The 24,370-nt window shown below is 46.9% G+C and overlaps 2 protein-coding genes across 3 annotated transcripts in view; one reads left to right on the top strand and one right to left on the bottom strand.

The window, feature by feature from the left end:
* IDUA (alpha-L-iduronidase) overlaps window positions 1-22,268 on the bottom strand; it is a 57,925-nt gene extending 35,657 nt beyond the window's left edge. The window contains exons 1-2 of the mRNA XM_083593371.1: window positions 21,696-22,268; window positions 17,882-18,022 (exon numbers count right to left, since the gene is read on the bottom strand). Coding sequence (XP_083449497.1) covers window positions 17,882-18,022; window positions 21,696-21,889 — 335 coding nt within the window. The 5' untranslated portion in view covers window positions 21,890-22,268. The remainder of the gene's footprint in view (window positions 1-17,881; window positions 18,023-21,695) is intronic.
* Window positions 1,073-16,083, top strand: SLC26A1 (solute carrier family 26 member 1). Of its 2 annotated transcripts, XM_083593336.1 has the most exons (4): window positions 1,073-1,446; window positions 3,165-3,269; window positions 9,271-9,884; window positions 12,081-16,083. In XM_083593336.1, the coding sequence occupies exons 3-4, from the start codon at window positions 9,294-9,296 to the stop codon at window positions 13,581-13,583; spliced, it is 2,094 nt and encodes a 697-aa protein (XP_083449462.1). In that variant the 5' UTR covers window positions 1,073-1,446; window positions 3,165-3,269; window positions 9,271-9,293; the 3' UTR covers window positions 13,584-16,083. The 2 variants fall into 2 exon arrangements, with proteins under 2 accessions (XP_083449462.1, XP_083449463.1); XM_083593337.1 differs by lacking the exon at window positions 3,165-3,269.
* Window positions 22,269-24,370: the final 2,102 nt, after the last annotated feature.

Here is a 24,370-nt window from a genome sequence, read left to right as displayed (position 1 = left end):
ACCAGTGGGTTGGATCCAGGATTGGCTCAGCGCTTTCACTCATGTAACACTTTTTGGGACGGAGGAGGAAGGCAATTTTCACTTATTCTTCCTTCCACCTATAGTAAGGTAAAGGTACCCCTGCCCGTACGGGCCAGTCTTGACAGACTCTAGGGTTGTGCGCTCATCTCACTCTAGAGGCCGGGAGCCAGCGCTGTCCGCAGACACTTCCGGGTCACGTGGCCAGCGTGACGAAGCTGCTCTGGCGAGCCGGCACCAGAGCAGCACACGGAACGCCGTTTACCTTCCCGCTAGTAAGCGGTCCCTATTTATCTACTTGCACTTAAGGGTGCTTTCGAACTGCTAGGTGGGCAGGAGCTGGGACCGAACGACGGGAGCTCATCCCGCCGCGGGGATTCGAACCACCGACCATGCGATCGGCAAGTCCTAGGCGCTGAGGTTTTACCCACAGCGCCACCCGCGTCCCTGCCCTTCCACCTATAGCCCCCTTTAATGCTGCTCCAAAGGGTTGGGGGACCCACTGGAACAGCACCAGGGAGGGGGGAAGAGGCAGAGAGCACTGGTGACACTTGCCTCTCTCTTAATTCCTCCAGCAGGAGCCTCTGCTGGATCAGAGTCTCTTCCACAAACAGAAGGAGCCCTTCCATTCATGTAACAGCAAGTCATGATCCAACTTGGTACCATTAGTCCTGGAGCCAAAGAATACAGCGTCAGTTCCTTATTGTATAAAAAGTATGCTCATTTAGCTATTAGTGTACTATTAGCTCGTAGTAAATGAAGCCTTATCTCAGCATTTAGCACACCCAGTTTTGCCCTGTAGTCCTCATTGCCAATATACAATAATCTGATCTTTGTAAATTAAATACATCACAGTTTCTGATAGTTCCAGTTATACATTAAGCCACCCATAACATATACCGGTAGTTGGATTTTGCAAAAAGTAGGCATTCATGCAACACTTTTTCTAGGTGTTCCAAGTATTTAACTTCTTTAGAAGAATTTGCAAGTGGCTTGATTTTTTTTAAAAAAATCTCTCGGTGGTTTGCATCAGTGTCAAATAATAAACAGTTGTACTGAGTCCTCCTTTAAGTCAATGCTACTGTCAGAGACAAGGTTTCTCGGATCAATTATTACACAGGCTACACTTTAAAGGATTATAGCTTGTCTAATGTTTGCCACTGAAAAGTGAACAAGTAAACAGTTGAGGTCAAATGGTTTATAGTTGGGAACAGGGCGAGTGGAAACACAGGAGGTTTCGGATTGTACTTTGTGGTCCTTTGTTTACGCCACTCAATATTTACCTAGCGCGGCTTACGGTACTGCCGACAAGTATTAAAGCATATTCACCTCCCTCCTCAGCATCCACCTGCCTGGGTGCAGAGACTGTGGAAGGCAGGTGTGATTCTCATTTCTTCCTTGCTTCACATGCATTGCTGACCAAGATAGGTAAGAAAAGCATATTCTTCTTTCACATTGCAAGAGCTTAAATGTCTGTGTGATATCACAGGTGAAAAGGGGAACGGCATAAATCTAAATACAGTAACAAAAACAATAGATCTGTTGTGTTGTGTATATATATATATATATATAGTATATAATATAATATAGTATATATATTAATTCATTCATTCAAGAAGGTACCATAGGTTTCAGTGTGCTTCGAGCGTCAAACGCTGGTGGGTTTGATTTGTTTTTGCAGGATGTGTGGCTTAGCTTTTTTTGGAGAGGATGAAGACAGTAGCTTTGAAATAAGAGAATATTCCTCTGATCAGGTCATTAGCGATCAGAGCCAGTCTTGGCCCCGTTTGAGAGAACTGTTTATAGTGCCACTAATTTCAATTCCACAAGGTGCTTGCTCATGCCATTTCCTCTCTGCAAAAGGCTTTCGGCACTCTCTTTGTGGCGCGTGAAAACCAGCTTTGATTAGAACAGTAGGCATTCATGCAGCACTTTTTCTAGGTGTTCCAAGTATTTAACTTCTTTAGAAGAATTTGCAAGTGGCTTGATTTTTTTTAAAAAAATCTCTCGGCGGTTTGCATCAGTGTCAAATAATAAACAGCTAAAATCGGTAAAACTTAAAAACAAGTACTGTATATGTAAACTAAATTGTATGTCTGGATAGGCTTGCTGAGATAAATAAGTAAAAGGGTTTAGGAGAGGTCTAGAAGACAAGAAAGATGCCTGCTGAATCTTAATAGTCAGGGAATGGCAACACATAAGGCAGTAGTCAATGCACTTGTTCCTTTATGGTGTTTCCCAAACGTGGGTATCCAGCTGTTTTTGGACAAACTGGAACGTGTCCAGAGGAGGGCAACCAAAATGGTCAAAGGCCTGGAAACGATGCCTTATGAGGAACGGCTAAGGGAACTGGGCATGTTTAGCCTGGAGAAGAGGAGGTTAAGGGGTGATATGATAGCCATGTTCAAATATATAAAAGGATGTCACATAGAGGAGGGAGAAAGGTTGTTTTCTGCTGCTCCAGAGAAGCGGACACGGAGCAATGGATCCAAACTACAAGAAAGAAGATTCCACCTAAACATTAGGAAGAACTTCCTGACAGTAAGAGCTGTTTGACAGTGGAATTTGCTGGCAAGGAGTGTGGTGGAGTCTCCTTCTTTGGAGGTCTTTAAGCAGAGGCTTGACAACCATATGTCAGGAGTGCTCTGATGGTGTTTCCTGCTAGGCAGGGGGTTGGACTCGATGGCCCTTGTGGTCTCTTCCAACTCTATGATTCTATGATTCTATGACTACAACTCCCATCATCCCAAGCTAGCAAGACCAGTGGTCAGGGATGATGGGAACTGTAGTCCAAAAGCAGCTGGAGACCCAGGTTTGAGAAACACTATTAGCACAATGATTCATACTTATGCAACAGAATTCCCCTCCCTCTCTCGCTGTGCACACCACACCCCCTTCCTAAATCTGCTCTGGAGAGTTGCGGGAACCCCTAGAACAGATCTAGGGGGAACGCAGGGGGAGGAGGGAGAGGGGACGCTCCGTTGAGCAAGCGGAAATCCAAGCGCTACTTTGGATACAACCCATTGAAAGATTGACTCCCCACAGATTGGACCTTGGCAATCCTGGATGGCAATAACCTTGTAACGTTATATGGTTATATGGTTCAATGAAAACTTTTTAAAGGGCCCTTCTCTCTGTTCCCTCAGCCTGGAAGGTGCAGTCATTTGCAGCAAGGAGGGCGGCCTGTTCAGTCGTGGCCTCATGACCATGGGATTACCTTCTGCAAGAAGTATCCGCCCGCAAGCCTTTAGGTGATTGTGTTAAGCTGATTTATTGAGTGGAGATCTGCTGGCATTATTTATTTATTTGTCTGCTTGGGGGCCTAGGGACATTTTGGCTTCATAATTATTAGCATGATGCGTGTATGTTTTCATTCTGCTTTTAATGATTCTAAGCTTCTGAAAAGTCAGATTAAAAAATGTTCTAAATTAATATTATCCCCACATAGCAGATGTGGAAACTGAGGTGGGGAGAACAGGTTGCCTGAAGCACTAGTGCGCTCACTGATGAGTTGAGACACTTTCCCGGCTACTTCCTAGCTCACCGCTCACACTCTAAACCTTTATGCCTTATTTCCTTTCAATGGGTTCATTTTGTGCCTAGGACAACATCAGACTGAGTCAGCCCAAGGTGGCAACTGAAGGTCTGTGATGAGAAAATGGTCAAACAAGACACTACAGTGGTACCTCTGGTTGCGAACAGGATCTGTTCCGGAGGCCCATTCGCAACATGAGCAGAACGCAACCCGTGTCTGCGTGTCACGATTCGCCGCTTCTGCGCACGCGCGTGACATCATTTTGAGCGTCTGCACATGTGCGAGCGGCGAAACACGGAAGTGACCCTTTCCAATACTTCCGGGTCGCTGTGGGACGCAACCTGAAAAGATTTAACCTGAAGCAAATGTAACAAGAGGTATGACTGTATAAAAGTGTGCTTTTTCCATTTTCCATTATTTATTATTTATTTCACAAGCTATATATACCACTGGATTATAATAAAACCTCAAAGTGGTTTACAAAAAGAGTAAAAAAAATCAAATTATCAGTAAAAAAGTAAATGCTACAGTGGTACCTCGGGTTAAGAACTTAATTCGTTCCAGAGGTCCGTTCTTAACCTGAAACTGTTCTTACCCTGAAGCACCACTTAAGCTAATGGGGCCTCCTGCTGCAGCCGGAGCACAATTTCTGTTCTCATCCTGAAGCAAAGTTCTTAACCCAAGGTACTATTTCTGGGTAAGCAGAGTCTGTAACCTGAAGCGTCTGTAACCCGAGGTACCACTGTATTTAAATCATCTCCCCCCCCCCGAAAAAAATCAACAATAAGCTAAAAACCAGATTAAAACACATGTCAGTATTTTACATGTCTGGATAGCCTTGCTTAAACAAGCCTAGCATGCACTGAAAAGAATGCAGGAAAAGCACCACCCTGTCTTCATGAGGCAGGGAGTTCCAAAGAGATTGATCTCCTACAGGTGCATAATGAATATTATATGGTACCTTTAACAGCACCAGTTCTGCCGACCGAAGCTGTTGGGTCGGCATATACGGGGTAATGCTGTTGGCACCCATCTGTCTCAAGAGACAATGGAGTGTGCCTTGGGGGTGCACCAAAGTGGGATGCAAGTCTGGAGGTCCTGGGCTGCCCAGACGACAAGACCCCCCTCTTGGCCTCACTGATGGGGTCCAAAGGAAAGCAGAGCAAAATGTCTGGCACCAGCTTGGGGCTATATATATCATAGTATTAAGATGATAGGTAAAGGTAAAGGGACCCCTGACCATTAGGTCCAGTCATGACCGACTCTGGGGTTGCGGCGCTCATCTCGCTTTATTGGCCGAGGGAGCCGGAGTACAGCTTCCGGGTCATGTGGCCAGCATGACTAAGCCGCTTCTGGTGAACCAGAGCAGCGCACGGAAATGCCGTTTACCTTCCCGCCGGAGCGGTACCTATTTATCTACTTGCACTTGATGTGCTTTTGAACTGCTAGGTTGGCAGGAGCAGGGACTGAGCAACGGGAGCTCACCCCGTCACGGGGATTTGAACCGCCAACCTTCTGATCGGCAAGCCCTAGGCTCTGTGGTTTAACCCACAGCGCCACCCGCATCCCTTTCATTAAGATGATACTTTTTCTTTAAAGACTGATATGTTATCCTAACACTGTTAGTATTCTAAGCCTTACCTGAAAGTTGCAGCCTTCTACGCGGCTTCCTTTTAAATATTTTTCTGCCAGCTGGAATGCTGTTACATGCTACCAGTTTCCTGACATTTGACTTAGTAGTTAACATTCAGCACACAAAAATAGGAAGAAGACGGAGCAGGTCAGGTCAAGGGAACTTCTCAGAGTTTTTTTTAATTGCCCTGATTCTTTAACTAGTTTACTTGGGTACATTTCTGCTTCCAAGAAAATCATTAAGCAGTGCTGTACCATCTCACAGAAAGCAATAAACATCATTTATGGCTAAACAAAGTAAAAGACGGGTTGTTTGAAGCGGAAATTTCATCAAAACGCTATAAAAGCAGTGTTCTTTAACCTTTAACAACCATAGTCTTGCTCAGAGTCTCAAATTGAAACCTCTGATTTACTGAAATAATATTCCCCTTAAGCTTTGATGCATTATGGGAGAGCTGCTAATAGCTAAAAATGTGTGTGTGTGTTTGTGTGTATAATATTCCCTGTTAACTACCCTGTTCTGTGACCTACAAAGTTATATGTGACTTACCTCCTAGTAAGCTTATTTACATAATTACAGTGGTACCTCGGGTTAAGTACTTAATTCGTTCCGAAGGTCCGTTCTTAACCTGAAACTGTTCTTAACCTGAAGCACCACTTTAACTAATGGGGCCTCTTGCTGCCGCCGCACGATTTCTGTTCTCATCCTGAAGCAAAGTTCTTAACCCAAGGTACTATTTCTGGGTTAGCGGAGTCTGTAACCTGAAGCGTCTGTAACCTGAAGCGTATGTAACCCGAGGTACCACTGTACTGAGATATTGCTCTCTGACAGCACAATGTTCATTTAGAAAAGACACCTAATGACACGTCTCAAAATATTATGTGAACAGTCTTTACGATCCTTAAGAAGAGACCTCTCTTACATCTAACCACCACAGCTACAGAGGGATAACTAAATATATCCATTAAGACACGATACTTAATATAGACATATATATCTTGACACCCACAGTGTACTGTTGTTGGCACCCATCTCACTCTCTCTTTTCCTCAAGCAACAATGGAGGGCACCTTTGTGGGTCTAATCAAACTTGGCACCAGCCTGGTTGCAGGAGTTGCTGGAAGGAGGCGTACAAGGCACCATCCAACAGTCTTAGAGACTCCACTCCAGATTTGTGTAGGGTTTATTTCTTAGACTTCTCTTCTCCCAGAGATATCCCACAAGGCAATGGAGGTTTGAGGTCGGTTTTCCTTCTCCTAGATGGGCTACCTTCCCAGGTTGATGAGCCCCATCTGCCCCTCACTTCCCCCGACAGCAGGTGCAGAAACTGCCTTCTTGACCACTGGAGCCACCATCGGTCTCAACTGCTCAATTTGCTGGAGCCAGTGTACTGTATAAATCAGGCATGTCCAACTCCCAAGAGACTGTGATCTACTCCCACTATAAAAAAAAACTGGCAGTGATCAACCCATTGGATTGAGCAAAGTTGTTGAGATTTTTGGGGGAGAGGTTATCCAAAGTTGTTGAGCTTTCTTTTTTTTTGGGTGATCGCTCAGGATGATGCAATCGAACAGGGATGCCCCGCGATCGACTAGTAGATCACGATCGACCAGTTGGACATGCCTGGTATACATAAAATAATAGTAATTCCCAGTCGGAGTAGCAATAGATAGGTGACTGTATTAGATCTTTCACCAGTTTGGCAATCATGCAGTAGCAATCCGTGCTAATCCTACTCAGAGTAGACCCACTGGAATTAAGGGACTAAGTCATGGCCATTCATTTCAACGGGTCTACTCTGAGTAGGGCTAACATTGGAGACAACCTAATGTTCTCAGTCCCAGATATAACAACATTTCAGACTTGACTGTATAAAAATGATGGGATGAGATGGGGCTGGGGTCTCGTTGCAGTTGGGGGGCGGAATCTTTCCTAATTCCAGGTGCCTCCCTATATCCCTTTATCCCATGCCAGGCCCACAGAGCAATGAAATTGTAAGACTGGGTCGCAAGCAGTTTCTGGGCTGGCAACTGAATCTGAAGAACAAAAATTGGTTCCTGAATGGTGGAGCTTCATTGAGAGGGAGACTTCCTATAAAAAAGACCTGCTGATAGAAATAGATTTAGATCTCTAGTAACAAAAAGCAAGGCACAGATGCTTTATCTTTTTAAAAATGAGCATGATTCCTTGTTTAAAGGCGCTGTGAGGTGAACCTATAAAGCCCTAAAGCTGGTTTCATTTTCCTCTAGCAGCCTCTGCTGGTAGACTTTCTATTTCAACTGGACATTTAATATAGAAAAGGATGTACAGTGCTGCTTTAAGCACTAACCATAATCTTCTATCCATTTTGGAACCTTCTGTATATGCTGCAGCAATAAATATATTTGCTGTTTTAACTGGGCTGTTTGTTTAAATGAGCAATCCTATAGAGAAATTATAGTGAGGAAAGAGATGCCTGCACTTTGCTGGTAAAAGGTAAAGGACTCTTGGACGGTTAAGTCCAGTCAAAGGTGACTACGGGGTTGCGGCACTCATCTCACTTTCAGGCTGAGGGAGCCGGCGTTTGTCCACAGACAGCTTTCTGGGTCATGTGGCCAACATAACTAAACCGCTTCTGGCGCAACGGAACACCGTGACAGAAACCAGAGCACACAGAAACGCCATTTACCTTCCTGCCGAAGTGGTACCTATTTATCTACTCGCACTGGCGTGCTTTCGAGCTGCTAGGTTGGCAGGAGCTGGGACAGAGCAACCGGAGCTCACTCCGTCACAGGGATTTGAACCGCTGACCTTCCGATCGGCAAGCCCAAGAGGCTCAGTGGTTTAGACCACAGCGCCACAACAGCCCAGGAGGAGAGAATGGGGGGGAACACAAGCAGAAAATAGCATAATGCTTGCTGTGGCAGCAGTGCAGCCCACACCCCGCAGGATAGAAGCAATGAACTCACAAGGACACTTCTCTGACCCCAAGACACACAGCACTACCGTATCCTCATGCTATGAGACCACGTAGCAGAGGCAGCCCCAGCCCCACAGGTGAAGTCTCCAGGCGCCCCTAATGGCAGGTGTTTGAGTCCCCCACTTCATGCCACACACTGTTCACTAGTAATGATTTGAGCACAGCACACAAAAAGGGGGGAAGGAGTAGCCATATGATACAGCACCTAAACCAGCGGTTGGCAAGGTTTACCTCGCCTGGGCCGGTTCACTCCAGCGGAGATCCCTCCATGGTCCGGATCGCGCCCGCAATTTCCGGCGTCTGCGTAGACGTGATTTCTGGCGTCTGTGCATGTGCGATTTCCGGCGACACGGAAGCGGGTCCCTGCACCGTGCTGCGCCGGTTTAGCACAGTATGGACTCGCCGAGCAAGCGACTCAGTTCGGGAGCGGCTCGGGGGCCGGTTAAATGACCCCCGTGGGCCACTTGTGGCCCAAGGTTGCTGACCCCTGACCTAAACAGCTCCCCCTTTCCACAGTGCTCTTGGGATAAGGTTTCGAGACTTACCAAAGCAGAGGAAGGCTCGTTTGCCAAGAAGGCGAAAGGATGGGGCAGGCGTGCAACAGGAAAAGCCACAGGGAGCAGCATATGCAGGGCCAGGCAAGCAAATAGCCGGGAGAGCATGAGACTCTTAAATCTTAAGGTTGTGGGTTTGAGCCCCGCGTTGGGCAAAACATTCCTGCACTGCAAGAGGTTGGACTAGATGACTCTTATGGTCCCTTCTAACTCTATGCAGTGCTTTTTTTCTAAAACAATGTTTAGGGGTACTCTCATTTTCCTACTCATATTGAAATACTGCCCCTCAATGAGGCCAAATTTAGATTCACAAAATGTTTAGGGGTATGCGTACCCCTGCGTACCCCCAGGAAAAAAGCACTGATTCTATGACTCTATGATTAATTTAAATAGCCCAGAATCTTTGTGATAGAATAGTATATACACAGTAATAGTAATAATAATATTTTCTTTTTCCAAAAACACCAACTCCATACTAAACTATACATTAGCTTGATTGCAGTATGATAAGAGAAACAGAAAATGTGCTTCACGACCAGACCATTCAAATGTTAATCTGTTTACATCCTAGGAACTGATTAACACAGACCTAGAATGGAGAAGGAAATGGAGACGGGAGGACTGGAAAACGGATCTCCTTTCCAGCTTTACATGGAAAGAAAGACTCCGGTCAAGATGAGGAAGACTGACATGCTGAAAAGCCAACTGAGAAAAAACTGCTCCTGCAGCACAAAACGGGTGAAAAAGGCAGCCACGGACTTCTTCCCTGTGATGCAATGGCTTCCCAAATACAACTGCAAAGAATATGTTTGGGGGGACGTCATGTCTGGCCTGGTCATCGGGATCATTTTAGTCCCTCAAGCGATCGCCTACTCCCTGCTGGCAGGTCTGAAGCCCATTTATAGCCTTTACACCTCCTTCTTTGCCAACATCATCTACTTCCTCATGGGCACCTCGCGACACGTGTCCGTTGGCATCTTCAGCTTATTAAGCCTACTGGTCGGGCAGGTGGTGGACAGAGAACTGCTGCTGGCAGGATTCGACCTCGACGACGACTCTCAGGAAGGCCACTTGAATGTTACGCTTCACAACGTCACCCTTGACGTGATGAGCACCGAATGTGGGAAAGACTGCTATGCCATTGGGGTAGCGACAGCGGTGACCTTAATGGCTGGCATCTATCAGGTAATGTCTTCACTTGCCCGTTAGGCTGCAGTTACAGTATGTACTTACCACCGCCTCCTCTTACGGTTGTTCCAAGTCGCGACCATGGCAAACCCAGAAGTAACTGGCGGGTTTGCTGTCGTTCGCGCATGCGCAGGAGCGGCAATCGCCGTTCGCACATGTGCAGAAGCGGGCAATTGCCGCCTGCGCCTGCGCACAATGGCACCTCTCCCAGCGACCCATTTCGACCTCCGGACGGACCTCTGGAATGGATTATGGTCGCAAATAGAGGTTCCACTGTATATGTGTTTATTTAATCCTCCATCACCCCAGTGGTGTAGCAGCATTTATCGGTGCCCAGGGCAGATGGGCAGGCGGGGTGCGGATGCGTGCCCAGTGAGGGGGCACCAGTCCTGCCCTCTAAGTGACCCAACCTTCACCAGAGCAAAGCGGGGCCATGCTGAGCCACCTGCCCACCCACACAGGGGGGAGCCCGACCGGCCGATGCACCCCTTGGTGGACAGAGAGGAGCTTCAGGCCATGCTGTGCTGTGCTGTGGGTGCCTGGTTTGCACCCCCACAAAAATTGTGCACCCAGGGCCACGGCCCTCCTGGCACCTCCAAACTATGCCCCGGCATCACCCTGCCCAAAGAGGCTGACAAAATCAAAACAACCATCACGAGGAGCTACAGTTCAAACTAGCCGAGTATCCAAAGCCAGTAAAAATCCAGGAACACAAAAAATTCAAGGAGACAGCATAAAACCAGAAAACGCATTTGGAGAAGAGTCGTAGCCCAGTGGTAAAGCATGTCCTTTCTCTGCAGATGGCCCCATGTATTTCTTTGTCGTTGTTGGCATCTGTCTGTCTCGAGACACAATAGGGTGTGCCTCTGGGGGTGAAGTCAAACCGTTGTGTTAGCAGCACTGAAGTGGCATCCCTGGAATGCAAGCCCGGGTAGTGTGCATGGAGGCCCTGGGCTGCCCAGACAACAAGACCACCCTCTCAGCCTCACTGATGGGGTCCAAAGAAAAGAAGAGCAATAAGTTGGGCACTAGTTTGGCTGCAGGAGTTGTCAGAAGGAGGTGTACAATATCCCATTCAACCTTTAGGGACTCCATTCCATAGTTGTGTAGGGTATACACCTTAGACCTTTCTTCTCCCAAAGATATCCCACAAGGCAACAGAGGTTTGGGATCGGTTTTCCTTCTCCTAGATGGGCTACCTTCCCAGGTTGATGAGCCCTATCTGCCCCTTCTATAGCACGTGCAGAAACTGCCTTCTTGACCACTGGAGCCACCATCGGTCTCAACTGCTCAATTTGCTGAAGCCAGTGTACTGTATACATCAGGCATGTCCAAGTCCCAAGAGACTGTGAACTGGCAGTGATCTACCCATTGACCAAAGCTGATGTCCTGCAAGGCAGCGGGTATGAATTTTTTCTTGAGATTTACTCCCAAAACCTGTCTCTCGCATATGAGTATAGCCGCAAAATTGCGCTAAAAAATGAGATGGTCTAGGCTTGCCACCACAGATATTGCTTGCAAAACTCCATTTTTTTTCTATACAAAACAGACAAGGGGAGGTGAATAAAATAAAAAATGCCAGAGGTAGGGGCAGCGTCCTGCCATTAACCAAAGCCACTTTTGCACCTTACACTAATAATAATAATAATAATAATAATAATAATAATAATAATAATAATTTATTATTTATACCCCGCCCATCTGGCTGGGCTTCCCCAGCCACTCTGGGCGGCTTCCAAAAAATATATATTAAAATACTCTAATACACTTATTCTCGTTCTCCTGTAGGGATGAAATGAGATGCTGTGTGGGTTGTCTCTGCCTATCTCTCCACTGGCAGGAAGTAAAATCTTTCAGAATACACCTTGGGGGCTGAGACAACCCCCTCCAGTTCTATTTCCTGCCATCTCCACTGCAGGTTGTATTGCCAGCTGCTCCAGACATGGCAAAAGAGAAGAGGCGGGAACACCACCTTGGAAGGGATTTTTCCTTCATTCTTCCTTGTCTTCCTTCTTTCTCCACTCCCTTCTGCTACTGCTGCTGGGTTTTTGCTCTCTCTCGGCTCCATAGATCTCCCCTTCGCTCCTTCTTGGTCTTTAGTTTTGTGCTTAAATAGGGGGGCAAAGGCAGCCTCCTGTCCTTAACCAAAGCCACAGCTGTGTCTTACGCTTTCTCTCGTTTTTCCCCTCGCAGGTACTGATGGGGATTTTCCGCTTAGGCTTCGTCTCGATGTATCTTTCCGAACCCGTACTAGACGGGTTCGCAACCGGCGCTTCCATAACCATTTTAACAGCTCAAGTGAAGTATCTCATTGGGGTAAAAATCCCCCGTGCCCAGGGATACGGGATCTTGATAACCACCTGGGTCAACATCTTCCGCAACATCACCCAGGCCAACCTCTGCGATGTGGTCACGAGCACCATCTGCATCACTGTGCTGGTGACCGCCAAGGAACTGGGAGACAGGTATAAGCACAGGCTCAAGGTCCCTCTTCCCACGGAGCTGGTGGTGATTGTGGTGGCAACCTTGGTTTCCCACTACGGGCGCCTGAACGAAGCCTACGCCTCCAGCGTGTCGGGCGAAATCCCCACCGGATTTATCCCTCCCCAGGTGCCCAGTTTACGCCTCATGCAGAGAGTCGCCCTTGACGCCTTCCCTCTCGCCATCGTCGGCTTCGCCTTCACCGTTTCGCTCTCGGAAATGTTTGCCAAGAAGTACGCCTACACCGTCAGGGCCAACCAGGAAATGTTTGCCATCGGCTTCTGCAACATCATCCCAGCTTTCTTCCACTGCTTTGCCACCAGCGCGGCGCTGGCGAAAACCCTGGTCAAAGCATCGACCGGGTGCCAGACCCAAGTGTCCAGTGTCGTGAGCGCCGTGGTTGTGTTGCTGGTGCTGCTTTTCTTCGCGCCCCTCTTCTTCAACTTGCAGAAGTGCGTTCTGGCGTGCATCATCATCGTCAGCCTGAGAGGAGCCCTTCGGAAATTCAGGGACGTCCCCCAGCGCTACCGCCTGGACCGAACGGATGCCCTGGTGTGGTGCGTCACCATGCTCTCCTCTGCCTTGATCAGCACCGAATTGGGGCTCCTGGTTGGGGCAGTTTTCTCCATCCTGTGCGTCATCGGCCGCACCCAGCGCCCTCGCGCTGCCTTGCTGGGGCAGATTGGGAGCACTGTCTTCTATGAAGATGACGGGGAGTACAAAAACCTCCTTCCTGTGCCAAGGGTCAAGATATTCCGGTTCGAAGCCCCGCTTTATTATGCAAATAAGGATTTCTTCCTGAAGTGCCTCCACAACAGGACAGGGCTGGATCCTGCTGTGGAAATGGCCAAAAGGAATAAAGCCAAGAGGAAAGGGCAACAAAGTCTTGAAAAGAGATTTGGACAGGGAGATACGACTTCACGCTTGGTTAATAAACACAGCGACTTCCAGGCAGTCGTCATAGACTGCTCTTCCATTCCGTTTTTGGACACAGCTGGTGTTAGCGCCTTAAAAGACACACTGAAAGACTATCAGGAACTGCAGATCAGCATCCTTCTAGCTTGCTGCAATCCCTCTGTGATAGCTTCCCTGGAAAGAGGGGGCTACTTGGGAAGCGCAAGCAAAGACAAGCACGAATTGCTGTTTCACAGTGTGCACAGTGCTGTCCAGTTTGCAAGAGAGAGGGAAGTTTTAATGGATGATTCAGTTGTGTAGTCTGCGGCCCTCCACTGGCAGCTGAGGATTTCTGCATTCACTGCAAATAGGTTGTCGAGACCTGGAGCCCTCCCTGAAGCTCAGTGCGAAATATGGGACCACTTTCAAAGTGTTCAACTTTTATGGATACCAAGTACTACAAATGCAAGCCAATGTATTTTAATCTTAAAAGCTAGGTCAGTAGACATACATAGCGCCAGTTCAGACATAACATTACACCATTGTTTAGTGTGCCTGGAATGTGCTCCAGGAAGTGCTTCTCTTCCTCCATCTACAAAACCAATTTTCTGTTCTGTACCAGCTCAGGAAACCGGTTCATTCCAAGTGCAAACAAACAGGATCAAGGTGTGGTTTCAGATCCTAGTTTGGCAACCAACCATGATTCAGAATCATAGTGACATGCCATTGTTTATTGTTATATCCTACCCAAGACATAGCGGTCCCTCAGGATTACATTTATTTCATTGCAAGGCTGTTTTGTTCTGAGAGCTATCCTTGACGAAACTTCTTGCTGGGAGGGGGTTATCAAACAGATAACCCCATAGATCAGTGGTTGTCAACCAGTGTGCCTTGGCACCCTGGGGTGCCTTGAATGATGGTCAGGGGTGCCGCAGGCAACACTGGCCTCTGTCTCTCTTTCCTTCCCTCCCTCCTCTGATGCCCTCTCACCTCCCCAAGGCTTGAACAGCTGTTTATTGCAGCAGCCCTGACTATGAGCCCCGCAGGTGAATGATGCCTCTGGGAGACACCTCTCTTTGGGGCAAGGGGTGGGGGCAGCTCAGAGGCCAGGGGCAGCAGCAGCAGCTGCCCAGAGGACTCCCAAGGAGAGGGGAGAGGCGAGGAGGCTGAGGGAACACTCCACAAGGGTGTTCGAAAAAGGGTGAGAGGCTGCTGGCTCTGCAGGCAATGGGTGACATAACTGGGCTCCTGAGCCCCACAGGGGTGCCGAAGAAGGAATGTAGTTGGCCAAGGGAGCCATGGACTCAAAAAGGTTGAAAACCTCTGCCATAGATCATAGCTTCACTGGGCTCTCTTTGCTCACTGAGATGCAGAACGCTGCCAAGATGGACATTTTAAACATGTGGCATTTTCGGAGATGGGCCAAGATACTCTGGAATCAGAGAGACACAAGTCCAAATAGTGCTCATCCCCCACTGGGCCATGTACACATAAGGTAATGGAACCTGAACAAACTACACACTTGATTTTACCAGTGCAGCAGTACTGAACTAGCATGGACCAGCACTGATAAAGATAGTGGTCTCGCCCTCCCATCTCACTCTTCTATGTATGCCTATGGATGAAGGGGAGGGTTAGGGTTAGGGTTAGAATGATATGGGGAGGTGGAAGGTAATCTAGCTCAGTAGATATAAATCAGATCTGTCGGTGCCTCAGACTATTTGGAGCTTCTAAGAAACCAGCACGGGTGGCGTTGTGGTCTAAACCACAGAGCCAAGGACATGCCAATCAGAAGATCGGCAGTTCGAATCCCCGCAACGGGGTGAGCTCCCATTGTTTGGTCCCTGCTCCTGCCCACCTAGCAGTTCAAAAGCACGTTAAAATGCAAGTAGATAAATAAGCACCGCTCCAGTGGAAAGGTAAACGGTGTTTCCGTGTGCTGCTCGGGTTTGCCAGAAGCGGCTTAGTCATGCTGGCCACATGACCCAGAAGCTGTACGCCGGCTCCCTCGGCCAATAAAGCGAGATGAGTGCCGCAACCCCAGAGTCGGCCACGACTGGACCTAATGGTCAGGGGTCGCTTTACCTTTACCTTACTCTGGAATTTGTTTTGAATACCAGGACTGAGGTCTGAAATATGTGATGTAATAATTGAAAAGTGTGCCTCCAGGCACATGCAAAGTGCCTTCTCCTCAATCCTGAGCTAGTGCAGCCTATTCTCACATATTTCAGATTAAGAAGCAGAGCTTTGCCTCCTATCCTCTTGGTGGTACAGCAGTACAACTGCTAGCAAATTTGCAAAGCTAAGCAGGGTCAGGTATGGTTTCAGATTGGAAGTGACCTCCCCCACCCCCAAAAAATGCTAAACAACTTAATTTCTTAATTTTGGGTAAAAAAAATAGGGGTCGTCTTATAGACGAAAAAATATGGTATATCCTGGTCTTGGAAGTTGGGAGAAGCAGGTGGGAGCTACCCAGGCCAGCCACACTTTGTGGACTCTGAACAATCTGTAAATTTGTGCTCTTCTCTTGGTTCTGCTGGCCTTAAACAAACCACTGAAAAGCCTTCTTGGGGATTTAGCAGTGCCTATCAATGACTCCTTCTCCTATCCTCTTTCTACTTTGGAGGGTTGGGGAAACCCCCTAGAACAGATTTAGGGGGCGTATGAGGGGAGGAGAAGAGGGAAAGTTCTACTGTACAATGAGAAAGCCTTGCGCTGATGGAACTATTTACTTAGCACGATGCTGAATACAATTCAATGGTTCTAGCTTAGTCAACCAGCATACCTCAGAATAGAGCATGTGAAGAATGCTGTTGTTATTTTAACTCACCAGGTAATCTGTAGTACAGCCTCTTAAAACATGTAAGGTCAACACATTTCAGTTTGCAATGTACTAACTTGGCTATTTCTTATATTTTGTGTTCTAAATCCCCTCTATTTAACCCTCCAAACTAAGCAGCCCACGGTCTATATAACCAGTTTAAGCCCTGGAAATTATTCCAGAACTGTCAGGGAACTGCCATCGGAGCTAGAGGCGGAGAGAAGGCTCCAGAGGGATGCCGGAGAGGGTCCCAGTAGGGAGAGAGGCAGCCCATCTGCTGGGGAAGGAAATCAGCGTAACACCAGTGGAGAAAGGGGGCAGATGGGGGAATCGGAGAGGAGGCTCCAAGACTCCTCGCCGGAGACCAGCGGAGAGAGTACGGGTCCTCCGCTGCCCACACCCTCCCTGCACAGAAGACTTCCGTGCAGGGAGAGTAGGAGGAGACTTGGCGTCAAAGAACTTCTTTGCTGAAAGAAGTTCAAGAAACGCCCACTGACGGATTCTGCCAGCGACTGGGACAGCCACGAAGCTAGAGGCTGTCCAGACAGAAAGGGTTCAACCAGGTAACCTAGCCAGGAGTGGCGGCAACTTACGCAAGAGCAACCCCTAGAACCATTACAAGAACGTACATAATGATTTATCACAGTGTTACCAACATTACTAAATTAATCTGGAATCAGAGTATTGACAAAGCTTTTAAAATACACATTAAACAGGAGAACTTTTTCAAATCATAATATTACTTAGAATTTGGCAAAAATTAACAATGAAAAGGTTTTGTTTCGCTCATTGCATAGTAAACGATTGCTCCCATATATATGCAAGTTCATTTCTTGATGTGGAGTTATTTTCTAAGCGAGCTGCTGCTATGTGCTTTGTGCTTTTAATATTTTTTAAAAAATATATATATAATGTATTGTATTCTTGGCAGCAACTGACCTTCAGATGGACTTATCAACAATAACAAAATAGTACACTTTGGCAGAAAACATAAAACATTTAAGAGTATTGTTGTCGTGTTATGTTCTTGAATGCTATGAAGAGATCACATTCTTCCAGAATGTAGGGTGGAACTGAGCAAGAAGTTGCAAAGATGGATTCCTGTTTGCATCCCATATGAATGGCAGCCATGCTCAAGAAAGCGATAATCATTCTTTGTCATGCCATACAATGCATGAATATCATTGAAAACAAAGTATCTTTGATACCATTGAAAAACCTTACTGTCAAAAATGCTTATGGTTCTCTGCCACGGAGCCCTTGCGTGTTGCATACAATTCTAAGACATGTGAAAAGCCTTGAAGTATAGCAGAGAACCAATGAAGCCTCATGGAAACTACTCATTTTTATATTGATAAGCTCCCAAGGCACACCATTTAGAACCCTTAAAAATTTGAAATCTCATCCCATTTGTGTCCAGCCAGGCAGACTGGTACCTTCTGTGGATTTATTTGAAGGGTTAAAGTTAAATCCTTTTTAAAATACCCTTCCACCTAAGCGCTCCCTCCAAAGATGGAATAGTTCCACCATCTCCTCTTCTCACAATTTACCAGGTCAGTCCAGTTTAACTAAGACTATAGTAAGGTTGCCATACATATCCGGAATACTGCAGTTGGCAGCAGTGTCTGGACAGAAATTGGGGGGGAATTCTGGGAAAATCCGGACGTACGGTAGCTCATGTTAGGAGTGTTGTCTTTCCATAAAAACAGCTCAGAAACGGCATTTTTTCCCTTGGTGATTTTGCCCAAAAAGCTCAACAACTTTGGCAAAAAAGAAAGAAAGACAGAATTTAACTTACCTGACTTGAATAAGTTCCAGGAGCCAGTGGATTCGAATTTGCTCGATGCCATTGTGTGGCACAGAAGAAATATAAGCCAGGTTAATTATTTGGTCCTTACTGAGATCAAATAAATCTGCTTTCCTGTGTGGCAGAGGAGGACTGAAAAGATAAGGAAAGTAATATTAATTAGAATAAAAGAGAAAGAAAAGAGTTCAATATCAAAGCCAAAAAACGAACAAATACAAAAAGAAATTAAAGCTTTGCCGACTCAATTTCTCTAATTATAAATCAAGAAATAAAATGGAAAATAAAATTAATGAAAGAGAGAAATTTTGAATCTGCAAATAAGTGTGGAAAATTGTTGGCCTGGCAATTAAAAAAGAGGCAGAAACAAAATACTATTACAAATATTGTATCTGATGGAAAATCTGTGGAAAACCCTGCAGATATAAGGAAATGCTTTCAGAAATATTTCAAACAACTGTATAAAAGAGGTAAAGAAGATATGGACAAAATTGAGCAGTTTCTTAAGGTAAATGAAGTGCAGAAAATTCCCAGAGATAAAAAATCCTTACTCAATGACACGATTACAAGACAGGAAGTTGAGACAGCAATAACCAAATGCAATTGGGCAAAGCCCCAGGACCAGATGGTTTGTCTGGCAAATATTATAAAACTTTGAAAGATTGGTTAAGCCATCCGCTGGCAGATGTATGTAATAAGATATTAATAGGGGAGAAACCACCTGAAACCTGGAAAGATGCATATATAAACCTGATACCGAAACCAGAGCAGGATAGATCGGATGTTAAGAATTATAGACCAATCTCATTACTTAATGTTGACTATAAAATATTTGCAAATATTTTGGCTAATAGATTGAAAAAGGTCTTAATAGAATATATACATAAAGACCAGGCGGGATTTCTGCCTGGGAGACATATGAAAGATAATATTAGGAATATAATTGACATATTAGAAAGATTAGAGGCCAAAAGAAATTGTAAATCTTTATTAATGTTTATTGATGCCTTCACATATATTATTTCAGCAATCCTTCCAACATCCTTGCTAGGTGGGTCAGTATTATCTCTATGTTGCAAGTGAGGGTTGCAATGGGGGGAGGGAATGGCTGTGTTTGGAGCCTTCCCCCCCGCCTTCATGCAGCCAGCAAATGAACCAGGAAGTCTTTCCATTAATGATATCTTCCCATTTTGTACAACCAAATATTGGTTTAATATTCTGGCTTGTTCTTATGGAACAGGAAACTATGGTTAACTTAAGACTCTTGGTTTAATTACAACTAGCAAGAAGGAGCTGTGCGTGCGGTTAGAAAGCTTGTGTATATTTGCTTCAAGATCCAAGTTATAGTTTTTTGAATTGGCTCAGTGAAGAGCTTGGGTTTGCCAATTGAATTCGTGGGGTAAGGTTTCTACCCAGGCCTGCTTATTTGTTTTGTAACACAACAAAACCCTCAATAAAAACTAATTTAAAAAATAAAATAAAAGATGCACAAATGGCTTTTGATGGCTGGTGAGTACTAGCTAAGCTAGACACAACATTCGCAGGGGCAGGGAATACGGCAAAGAAATAGCTTGCTAGCATAGTCAGTATGCGGGACACGGGTGGCGCTGTGGTCTAAACCACTGATCCTCTTGGGCTTGCCGATCAGATCATCTGCGACTGGACTTAACTGTCAGGGGTCCTTTACCTTTTTATAGCCAATATGCCAGAGCTTTCCAAACTTTTCATGTTGTTGACACTTTTTAGACGTGCATCATTTTGCGACACAGTAATTCAGTTTTATAGGGACGCAGGTGGCGCTGTGGGTTAAACCACAGAGCCTAGGACTTGCTGATCAGATGGTCGGCGGTTCGAATCCCCGCAATGGGGTGAGTTCCCGTTGCTCGGTCCCTGCTCCTGCCAACCTAGCAGTTCAAAAGCATGCCAGTGCAAGTAGATAAATAGGTACCGCTCCGGCGGGAAGGTAAATGGCGTTTCTGTGCGCTGCTCTGGTTCACCAGAAGCGGCTTAGTCATGCTGGCCACATGCTGGCTGTACGCTGGCTCCCTTGGCCAATAAAGCGAGATGAGCGCAGGAACCCCAGAGTCGGTCACGACTGGACCTAATGGTCAGGGGTCCCTTTAACTTTAATTCAGTTTTACTAATAAACTGGAGTTTAAACTAAGCCCTTTCCAGCCCCAGGAGGAGCATGGAGAGCGTTCACATGACACACCTACACACTGCAGCCGACACACTAATGTGTCGCAACACATGGTTTGGAAAGCTCTGCAATATACTATTGTCCCCTAGAATCTGAGTTTTGCAAGGGGTGTATGCAAGCACAAAAAGGACAATGTTTGCTTTTTGTGAGCCGAGACAGGTGCTGCTGCTCCCGAATGCCCTGCGCATGTTTGAAAACACGCAGAGATACATAGTGCTAATCTCCAATGCTCTCTGACTTCTAAGAAGGTGATCCCCTGAAACGCTGTATCACTCGGGGAAATGATGAGCATGGAGTGATGCAGTGGTTAAGACTGTTGTGCTAGGACAGCACATAGGAATCAGGGTTCAAATCCCACTTGGTCAGGAACCTCCCTGGGACAGTCACTATCTCTCAAGCTAACCTACCTCACAGGGATGTTGGGAGGATAAAACAAAGGGGGAGGAACCGTGTTGCGTTGCCTTGAGCTGCTAAGGGAGGAAAAACGGGGCAGAGTTGCAGCAAATAAATTTGCAAGAGCAAAACAAAACCACGTGCTGAATACTGCTTGTGCCCTGCATAAGGTGGACTTCTTTTGATCGTTAGTAAATATAGCTCCTAGACAGCATCTGAAAAAGCAGAGACATCACCTTGCCAACAGAGGTCTGTATAGTTAAAGCTGTGGTTATCCCAGTAGTGATGTCTGGAAGTGAGAGCTGGACCATAAAGAAGGCTGATCGCCAAAGAATTGATGCTTTTGAATTCTGGTGCTGGAGGAGACTCTTGAGAGACCCATGGACTGCAAGAAGATCCAACCTATCCATTCTTAAGGAAATCTGCCCTGAGTGCTCACTGGAAGGACAGATCCTGAAGCTGAGGCTCCAATACTTTGGCCACCTCATGAGAAGAGAAGACTCCCTGGAAAAGACCCTGATGTTGGGAGAGATGGAGGGCACAAGGAGAAGGGGACGACAGAGGTGCGATGAGGTTTCAATATTTTAATGTTGTATTTTAATGTTGTTTTTAAGTTGTATTCATTTAATTTGTTTTTATTATTGCTTGTTAGCCGCCCTGAGCCCGGCCTTGGCTGGGGAGGGTGGGGTATAAATAAATATTATTATTATTATTATTATTATTATTATTATTATTATTATTAGAGGACGAGATGGTTGGACAGTGGTCTCGAAGCTACCAGCATGAGTCTGACCAAACTGCGGGAGGCAGTGGAAGACAGGAGTGCCTGACGTGCTCTGGTCCAGGGGGTCACGAAGAGTAAGAAAATGGATGAAAATATAGAGTTATAATATGTTAAGATATAGAATTAAGATAAACGAAAGAGGGTAAGGATTTGCTGACTTGATTATTTAAATGGGAATACAAAAAGGGGAGGTGTGAGGAGGCCAAGGAAATAAGATAACGAGTTAGGGTTACAAAAATGGATTTGTTTTTATTTTCCTTTTCTTACTTTATGTATTTTTCTATGTTTCTTTTATTGTATTTCTTTCTTTTTATATGATCTTTTAAATTCATATCTTTGTAAAACTCCAATAAATATCTTTTAATAAAAAACAAAAACGAAGAGTCGGACACGACTAAACAACTAAACAACAAATATAGCTCCTGTCTTACCAATATCCTGTGCTTTTCCAAAAGTGCTTCAATTCCCTTTCGGTCTGTGAGACGTCCACATTTATCAGGAAAGCCCCAAAGGCTATTTGCACTGTGAGACCCAGGAGTATGGCGAGGCTCCACGCCCTGCAGGATCTCATCCGACCCGGAGAAATTAGCACCCAAAGGAGACAAAGACTTTTGCGCCCTTCCATCGTATGTTTCCAAAGAACTCAGCGGCACAATCTATGCCTCGCGCAGGGGATGGGGAGGCGCTGCATCTCCTCTCTCCCGGCTGTCACTTTTACGCTGCCTAAATTCAAAGTTCCGACTTTGGATCTGGGATCTTAGGTCCCAGCGACGGGGTGGACGATCCCTAGAGACGCAGCCTGCTGCAGTTTTCTTCCCAAGTTGCAACGAAGTCCCCCCCATCCGCCCCTTTTTCCTACGGCACATGGTCGCTCCTGTTTGCTTTACTTCCTGCTTTTCTCTTCCGCGAAAGAGAGGCGCGGGAAGTTGCCTTCTCCCCAAAGCAAAGGCGAGTCCGATCATGGGGCTTACTCGAGGGTAAAGCTGCAGGCTATGGCTCACAACAGGAAGGGGGGAATGCAATATGAGAACACAAAATGCATAATAAAACGCGTACCTGGCAAACAGCCCTAAGAGTGGGACTGGTTTGCACCTTGGCGGTCACAGATTTGAAAATAAGGGACCAGCAGCCTCAAAAATAAGGGATCAGCAGCCAAAATAAGGGATTTTGGCTTGGCTTATACAGAAATCCGGCACTGATGGAGCCATGCTGCTTTGGCTGCCACTGAGTGTGTTTTGCAGGGGGTTGGACTAGATGATCCTAAGGGTCTACAACTCCGACCAGAGAAGAGTGGCAGACAAAACGACGTCGAGATGGCAAAGCTTACTGGCAGAATTAGAAACCAGGAAGAGGACCTCTTTAATAAAGAATGGGGGAAGCTTATAATTTATTGGAAAAGCTATTGCAAACAGTCACATAAAATTGGTAGGATTGACAGAAAACTTGTAGTAAAAATTTGAACTATGGATGGACAAATGATTTATAAAAATAGAGTTATGAAAGGGATGCAGAGGGGGAAATCACTACATTAAGATGCTGCACTGGCTGGAGGGGATGCTAAGCAGCACGTCGGGGCTGCCGTCGTCTTGGAGCGAGGAGTTCCATCAGCCCTTCCTGGTTAGAGAAAGAGGGAGGGAGGGAGAGAGACTCTCGCCCACGAGCCCGGCATGAGGCGGTTGCTGCGCCGCCATGGCCGCTGAAGCGCCGCCCTTCTGCGTCCCTCCCCATCCCCTCCTCTTCCTCCTCCCTCAGGCCGCCTCCTCAGCCGCTGCCTCCTCCGGCTTCCCCTGGCAGCGCGGCGGAAGTCTCGCAAGAGAGGGGCTGCCTGTCCGCCCATCCGCTGCCACCCGTCTCCTCATCACGCGCCCGAGGGGGAAAAGGGAGAGACGGAGATGCGGTAGCCCGTGTGTGTGTGTGCGCGCTCTCTTGAGGCAGAGGACCCCAAGCTGCTGCTTCCCTCCCAAGCTGGGCGACCATGGAACCCGGGAAATTTAAGGGACATCATCAATCTGGGACAGCAGCGGGAAACGGCGCTGGGATAAGGGAGTTTCCCGCCAAATAAGGGACGGTTGACAGCTATGCAGCCTCCCGTGTTCCTTATTTTCCTATGCCATTTTTAAGATCGCAGGGTTTTTACCCGTAAGTAAAATCCCATAATTAAAATGGGCTTCCTTCCTACCCAGATGCTTACCCAGGGGGTTGGACTAGATGACCCTTGGGGTCCCTTCCAACTCTACAGTTTGTACATTTGCAAAGCTAAGCGGAGTCCGGTATGGATTGAGGTGGGAACTGTGCATGTTGAGATTCCCGCATTGCGGGAGCGGGGGTTGGACTAGATGACCCTCTGGAGTCCCTTCCAAAACCTACGATTCTTATTAGTTTGAATGGAACTCCCTTCGAATTGTAGCCTGGGGACTTCCTCCCCCACACTGACCGGCACACCGTAATTTTTTGTGCAAACTATAGCTGTCAACCGTCCCTTATTTGGTGGGAAACTCCCTTATCCCAGCGCCGTTTCCCGCTGCTGTCCCGGACTGATGATGTCCCTTAAATTTCCCGGGATTCATGCTTGCCCGGCTCGGGAGGGAAGCAGCGGCTTGGGGTCCTCGAGAGAGAGAGCGTGCGCGCGCACGAGCTGCCGCGTCTTTGTCTCTCCCTTTTTCCCCCTCAGGGGCGCATCATGAGGAGACGGGTGGCGGCGGGCGGGTGGGCAGCCCCTCTCTTGCGAGACTTCTGCCGTGCTGCCAGGGGAAGACGGAGGAGGCAGCGGCGGCTGAGGAGGCGGCCTGAGGGAGGAGGAAGAGGAGGGGAGGGACGCACAAGGGCGGCGCTTAAGCGGCCGCCGCAACCGCCTCATGCCGGGCTCTGGGTGGCCTGGGCAAGAGTCTCTCTCCCTCCCTCCCTTTCGGGCGGGGAAGGGCCGATGGAACTCCTTGCTCCAAGACGACGGCAGCCCCGACGTGCTGCTTTGCATCCCCTCCAACCAGTGCAGCATCTTAATGTAGCGATTTCCCCCTCTGCACCCCTTTCATAACTCATATTTTTATAAATCATTCGTGCATCCATAGTTCAAATTTTTACTACAAGTTTTCTGTCAATCCTACCA

The sequence above is a fragment of the Podarcis filfolensis genome (assembly GCF_964270895.1).
Source record: "Podarcis filfolensis genome assembly, chromosome: 17".
NCBI classification, from domain to species: domain Eukaryota; kingdom Metazoa; phylum Chordata; class Lepidosauria; order Squamata; family Lacertidae; genus Podarcis; species Podarcis filfolensis.
This window is presented reverse-complemented; position numbering and strand designations above follow the sequence as displayed.